The sequence below is a fragment of the Hoplias malabaricus genome, chromosome 6 (assembly GCF_029633855.1).
Source record: "Hoplias malabaricus isolate fHopMal1 chromosome 6, fHopMal1.hap1, whole genome shotgun sequence".
NCBI lineage: Eukaryota > Metazoa > Chordata > Actinopteri > Characiformes > Erythrinidae > Hoplias > Hoplias malabaricus.
Window position 1 is genome coordinate 24,491,635 of NC_089805.1, and position 7,402 is coordinate 24,499,036.

General features: G+C 38.0%; 1 protein-coding gene across 1 annotated transcript; it reads right to left on the reverse strand.

Annotated features, from left to right (window-relative positions):
- Positions 1-909: 909 nt before the first annotated feature.
- si:ch211-66e2.5 (vascular cell adhesion protein 1) lies at positions 910-7,362 on the reverse strand. The gene is made up of 6 exons (XM_066675844.1): positions 7,131-7,362; positions 6,340-6,606; positions 3,385-3,717; positions 2,774-3,019; positions 1,249-1,297; positions 910-1,137 (listed from the first exon to the last, which is right to left on the reverse strand). Exons 1-5 carry the CDS (start codon positions 7,207-7,209, stop codon positions 1,290-1,292), a joined length of 933 nt encoding a protein of 310 aa, XP_066531941.1. The 5' UTR covers positions 7,210-7,362; the 3' UTR covers positions 910-1,137; positions 1,249-1,289.
- Between the last annotated feature and the right edge of the window lie 40 nt (positions 7,363-7,402).

The following is a 7,402-nucleotide window of genomic DNA, read 5'->3' on the forward strand; positions in this document are numbered from 1 at the left end:
GATGCTGTAAACATGTATGTAATGAATAAAACAATAACCTGTTCTCCTCTTTGAATCTTCGGACTATGGTGGACAGAGAGAATCTACTTAGGTTGGGCTGTACTCAAAGTCCCACTTCCCTCATTGTCAAAACGTGGACAAGAACATGGTCTGTGACAGTTGCCTATATTTCATCTGAAATAATTGCTATTTGTCGCATACTTCCTCTCCCACCTCTTACTCGTTACTTTGCCTTTCAGGGCACTGAGCATTTGGTTCAGACAACAGGGTTTAGTGTTTGAGCAATTGAGAAAACTGTAAAGTTTTTTTTTTTGTTTTTTTTTTTTTTTTTTGCTCCTGGGGCTACCCCTAGTGTAATTTATATTTACATCCTTGTACTGAAATAAATGGAGGGGAGGGGGAGGGAGGGGCTAGTTCCTCCAAAAGTTACATAGTGCAGTTACTGCAGTGCTGAGCGTAGTGAGTAGCAACGATAGAGGCTTTGTTCTTCCGGTCAGTGAAGCATCACAATGATTTTGAAGCAGTAATTTTAAGATAGAAATATCACTTAATGTTCCTAAGGGACAACCTAGCATAGGGGCAGAGGTCATAAAGCTTTCACCGGCATGCAAAAAAAACAACAACTCCTTAATGGGTTTAAGGAATGGAGAGTATGGTGGGAGGTATTGTGAATGCTGATGAAACCCATCTTGGACCACAGCAGATCAGTGGAAAGATTAATCGTCCCAGATTACATCGTATATCTCCTGCTCTGTGTCCATTTGGTCTTCTCCTCCGTTTTTGCTTAAGACGGGTAAACTCACCTTTTGCATTTTTTTAAATATCTTCTTAAACTTTTATATATTTTAAAACACCAGCCTGTTCAATTGAACATAAGACAACTGGATTTGTTGATAAGACATTCCTTTATTATATTACTTTCATGGATATAATGCATGTGCTCAATTAATTTCAAAATATTTTGATACACCTTAATCTTTAAAATGTTAAATATGTTTAGACAACCAAACATCAACTAACATTGAAACTGCATACACTGTTATATATTCATACAATAATTAGAAAGAAAATAGTTTTACATGAAAAGTATGCAGAGCTGGGGGAAATACAGCTGTCATCATAGTGCAGCCATCCCACCTGAAAAACCAGTGTTATTTGGAAAAGTTTTAAGAGATACTGAAAACATTCAGAGCAGTTATTATATCCTTGTATAGTAATAACTTTGTCCAATTTAAGAGAGACACATACCGTCTGTCCATCCCATTAAACTGTATGAAAGATCTGTGAAATTAAACACCTGCAAAAGAGAAAACAATTCATGATTAATTGTTCTGTCATTTTCCGGGAAAACTCACATGGAATATTAGAAATGAGCTCAGACAGACTTAGCATAAACTTGGCCAGGCACGTTAGCAACATGTATTAACAATAACAATATGTTAAGTCTCACAGTCATCTATGAGAAACCTCACATTTCTGCTCAAAGCCAGACAAGGTACTAAGTTTTTAAAATATTTATTTGAATAATGTATGATATGTCAGTGATAATTGAAAGAAGTTGCATTACTGAGTCATAAGCAACAAGTCTAATATATAATTCATCTCTTCTGCTGAATGTCACCCAGCGAAGCCTGAAATATTCTTTCAACAGTCAGAGCTCTCATGAATGGAGACAACAAGTTGAAAAATAAGTCCCAGCTTCAGAGGCTGATTACCCAAATAATTATGGTGTGTGTGTGCGGCTCAATGCTTATCTGTACAGAGCTGAGCTTTAGAGAATCAAAAGGAGAGAGATATCACAGAATATGGACATATGAACTGATATGAATCTACTGGGCTTGCAAGGCACAGGGCTCCCTAAAGATGCACATATTTTTAATGTTATTTGTTCCATCTGCTTTAACAGGATGTTTGGTCCCTCTAAAAATGACATAAAATACCATGTTAATATATCCATTTTGTATCTTAAGGTGTATGAATGTCTTATAACATAAGAACTTTTTTACACCTTTAGCTGGACACTTAGGGCTTTCATGCTGTTGGATGGCGAAACTTTTTTTTTTTTTAATGTATGTTCTCTGTTGTGTTCTCCCCGTGTCCGTGTGGGTTTCTTCCGGGTGCTCCGGTTTCCTCCCACAGTCAAAAAACACACGTTGGTAGGTGGACTGGCGACTCCAAAGTGTCCGTAGGTGTGAGTGTGTGAGTGAATGTGTGTGTGTCTGTGTTGCCCTGTGAAGGGCTGGTGCCCCCTCCAGGGTGTATTCCCCGCCTTGTGCCCAATGATTCCAGGTAGGCTCTGGAAGCACCGCAACCCTAAATTGGATAAGCGGTTACAGATAATGAATGAATGAATGAATGTTTTCTGTTGGACTGTACAAATGCTTTTTGTTGTGGTCATGTGGCTTGGTGGCTGGTCCATTTGTACTGCCACCCTACTGATGAAACTGTATAACCCAAATACAACTTAAAAATGCTTTAAGACGTTTAACCATCCAAACACACAACTATATGCCATGGATGCAATCAGCATTTCATATAAGATGCTTGTTTTGATATATAACAGATATGTATGTGTATCTGTGTCATATCTCCATATATATATATATATATACACCAGAGGGGTCACCAATTCCCCAAACTAATGCAGTTTTGTTGTTGACACATTTTAAATTGACATTCATCAAAAATATGAATGAAAATGTAAATTAATGTAAGTACTTCACTGTGCTCAGTGGCACTTGACTGTAATGTAAGGCTAAATGTATGATCTCACCTTTGGATTTAGGCTTGACCATGAACTTCTTGCTTGATTTACCCAACATGTTGAAGGCAGTACAGGTGTAGGTGCCTGAGGAAGGAGCTTTAAGGAATGGCTGATTTCTGTTAGTGTCCTGCACATTTGGGGAGCTCCAGCTGTATGAAGGTGATGGATTTCCTCCTATTGAACAATTGAGCATTATATCCTCACCCTCAAAGTATTCCAGCAGCTCTCGTTCTGGGTTGAACACATCTGGTGGGTCTGAAAAAAAAAATAAAAATTTTGGATTGTATTCACTTTCTTACATACGTGGATAGAAAACATACCTCAAAGCACTTGACGGTGCTAAGTAAAGCAGAATTCCTTATGTAGTTTCTAGCAGTGTATGATATCTTATCAACAAAACTAAATACAAACCACAAGCAACAAAATGTCAGTATTGGTCATGTATTTAATTTCTTCTTAGACACATTAGCCTTGTAGCTCCAGTAAATAAAAACAAAACAAAACAAAACAAAAAAAACAATTCAGACACCAAATATCTTGTTTTGTGATGAGGGTAAAACTGTGTCATAAGTTGCTTAACTATGAAAGAATTGGAGACTACAATGTCTGGATCTCCTTACAGTGAACAGTAATGCTGAGGGGCTCCGATTTCACTGTGGGTGGAGGGTGTGGTCCTTCTGGGCCCAGTTCAAGTGCAGCTTCACATCTGTAAGGAGCTCCATCCTCCACTCGGCCTGGGTTAATAAGCAGAGTGGAGGACACTTGTACTGGGGTGGCTGGAGAGAGCTCAGAAAAAGTGTGGTTGTAAACTTCTGTCTGTCCTCTGTACCACCGCAGTGTGAGGTACTGCACAGGAGCAATGTTTTGCACCTCACACAGTAACTGGTACTCCCTGCCTTCTACCATGGGTCCAGTGTGATTCACCAAGCTGATAGAGATACTGTCTGGCGTTTCTGCAGGAGAACAAGAAATATTTTTCACATATCTTTAACCAATTTTGCACTAGAACTTCGAACATTAACAAGCTTTAAAAATCTCCACAGGCCATTACTCAGCAACATGTGCAATGACATATTTGTTTTCCAAATTTTGCTTCTTTAATTTATGGGGCTAACATTATTAACTTGACATATAGAAAGCAATAATTATTCATTTTTCCTATACCTAGCTATTGGTTTCTTTGTCTTCTATAATGCCTCAAGGTGTGTTTGTGTGGGTCTTCTTCCATAAGAAAGTTGTTTTAAAATGATATTAGACCTATGCCACCAGCATGTTGGTGTGGCCTATTGTAAAGGGAGTATTCTGTTGTAGAAATAAATGATAGTTTAGTGTATTTCTAAAGCCTGACAGCTGGCTGTTCCCCAAATTATCACTTATGCCTAGGAAGCTGATCTTGGAGCCATGCCCTGAGCTCCAGTAACAGAGATGGGGCTGCACTCACATAACTTCTTGACGTGATTTGGCCCTGAGAACCTATTGTTGGACTGCATGTAGTCTACTAAAAAAAAAGCAAAGGCTATTTACATGTAAATATTAGTACTGAAGACATAATAAAAATAAAACCTTTTTAAAGAGTAAGTGCACCCCTCTAGTCTCAGCTAACTCCACCCCTAGTTCAACTTTGAAAAATGCTCCAAATGTGAGAGTCACTGGGCTAAATGCACTGAAATGATATGTAGACAAAACAATCCAAAGCAGCACTGAAATGTTCCCTTGCCTAGGCTTGTATGCTTCCCATATTTAGGAGAGCAGCATGTGTGGGCTTCATCAGGGGGCGGTAACATTGGTTGGCTTGCAGACTGTGAAGTGTCATCATCCCAAAGTACCACCTAAAGCAGAGTTGAACCAGAAGGGTGCTGCAGAGGTGGAACTGACTACAGTTTATGTGCTATTTCACCAGTTTGGTAAAAAATGTGTTCAAATTTTAAGGGCTGGTATATTTTATTATTACAGAGCATATTTCAGCTGCTAATTAAAAATAGGTGTTAGAATGTAATTACCCTTCTATTCTGAGCCAGGAGATGGTCATGTTAACTTACTATCTATGCACAAATAAATAAATGGTAATTAAAATATGGTAATAAAATAAAAATAACAATGACTAACATGTAAGGTGCAGGCAACCTAACTAACATCTAGTTAGGCTCAGTTATTAAAAACACAATACGACTGGGACACGTTTAACTCACATGCAGTTTGTCACAACCAGCACAGCCACATATTTGCCAGAAGTGGACCAAATAAGCATATGAACTTTCAGTTCACCTGCAGTCTAAAAATACTGAAAAATGGGCCAGCAGTGCTATTTCGAAATAACATTGTGTAGACTGCCGAATTGAGAGTAAAAGTGTTTGGAGCTCAAAGTCCAAGAGAACTCTGCACAATTAATCCTATATATAGTCAAATAGGTCTGTGGCAGTGTGATGGTGTGGGGATGTTTTGCTGCTTCCCGGCCTGGGATGTATTATACTGAACAGAACTGAGAAATCTGCTGGAGAATATCGGGTCATAAGTCAATTATCAGAAGCTTTACTGCAGTTGGAGCAAGAAAAAGATCTGAACCTGAAAAAAAAATGCACATCTTAATAGCTCAAAATTTAGATTTAGTGTATATAATGACCAAGTTTACAGGGAAACTCTTACAGAAAACTATGGATTAATTTAAATACAGAACATAGTTGTGGAATGAAAAGCATTATGGCTGTCCTCACTGCAATTATATCACCCCAATGTGAGCATTTTCTAAGTACAGTAACTTACTGCTAATAGCAAAGGATACTGGGAGACTGGCTGTTCAGCAGGAAAGATTTGTAACATGGGGAGTTTGACTTGTGTTTGTACCCTAATTTGGTTTTGATAAAAAAAAAAAATTAGTTTATCTTTTGAGTGCATCGATAGAGGCTCTAAAATTATTTTCTTGAATTTTCATTTTCATTGATATTTTTAGCAGTTTTATGAGCATGGCCTTGAAAGTACTCAAGTCCATATAAGGACTTTTATGTTGACAGGCCTGAATATGGGTGAGTGGGGTTTAGGAACCAAAGTTCAGAGCTGTGCCAGTTTTAGTTCTGGAGATCCTAAATACAGGTGGAGTGGAGCATTGCCTTTATCAATAGCCTATTTAGCTTAAAAATAAATAAATAAATAGATCAAATTTAATTAAAACCTAATAACTTTCCAGCGAAAGAATAGCCAAATATTCAGGTTGAGGCCTAAGTTCAATTTACAGTTCACTGCTGTAAAATGTGAATAAATAACAGTAATACTTTTTTGATTTGCAACAACATGCTGTATTTTTCTTAGAGTATAAGTAAATGTAAATTTACAGGAACATTTTTTAAAATGTATTCAATGTCCTTTGGCCTTATTGGAATGCACTGGCAGGAGCAGGTGCAGGTTCGGGCTTATGGACATGGCAGTGAAACCCTAAGTTTGAATTAAAATGTTCCAGTCATACAAGTTTGAGCTCAAAGTTCAAGTTCAGTAATTCAATTTACATTTTCAATTGTATATTTTTATTTTCATTTTGGTACATATTTAAAAAAACAACACAATAATTAAAATGTTGTACATACTGTAGAGGACAAGGTTGAGCTTCTCTTCGCATTGTCTGGGTGCAGTGAAGAAAACGCCATAGCAGATCGGCTCTTCAATCCAGTCAATCAAGCTATCAACTGACCACTGGACGCTAAGGTTACGCTGAGTGTGTGACGCGCCAATGGCAGATTCCCATCCCAGCACACGCACTGGCCGAGAGGCCACACATCTGACTGAAACTGGCTCTCCAAACCCCACCACCACTCTTGAGGGTGATATCTCAAGAGAGCAGCTGTTACCTGAGGCTGAGGAAAGACAGTCATACACATACCACTACATACACAACAACAGCAGATATGCAAAAAAAAAAAATTTAAATGCTAAGCCTGTGTATACTGAACTTACATATGGTAAATGGTGTAGGCATTATTTCACAGCAAAACAAATCTAGGAAAGAACTATAGTAAAATTAAGTCTACCATTTAGCCACTTTGAATTTAATTATATTGCAACACTGAAATAGCTTGGTCATAGAATCTGTCCTGTGTATATTACAGATGTTCAAGAGTTATCATAGACCATAACAGACTGTTAAAATAATATATTTCTATACTGTTCACATACTTAGGTACATATTTAAGTACCTTATAGGGTTTAAGTAAATAAACAGCTGAAGGTAGTCCCTTATTATGAAGAGTCTAAGATCCAGAGTGCTGGTTCCATCCATCACCTCAGCAAACCTAAAACTTTTTTTTATTGTGAGGGATTTTAAATATAAAATACTGCATACCATCATTATCTCTGGATCCTGTCAACTGAGCTGACTTACCTGTTTGGAGAATGAAAAGGACAAGACAACATTTCAGTGTGTTTTTCATCTTCTTTGCGATTTTGTTGAAATCTACCATAGTCCAGTTACAGAGGCAAAAGAGATTCTGACTCAGTCCTGCTTAGCAACCCAAAAAATGAGCTGTGGTTGCTAACAAAAGCCCTGCTTTGCATCGCCACTCTTGTCCACGCCATAGTTCGACTGAATGGCCTGAAGGGGAACCAGAAAGAACTGGGGGGCCCCCAGAAAAGCAAACCCTCTCTAGCCTGAAA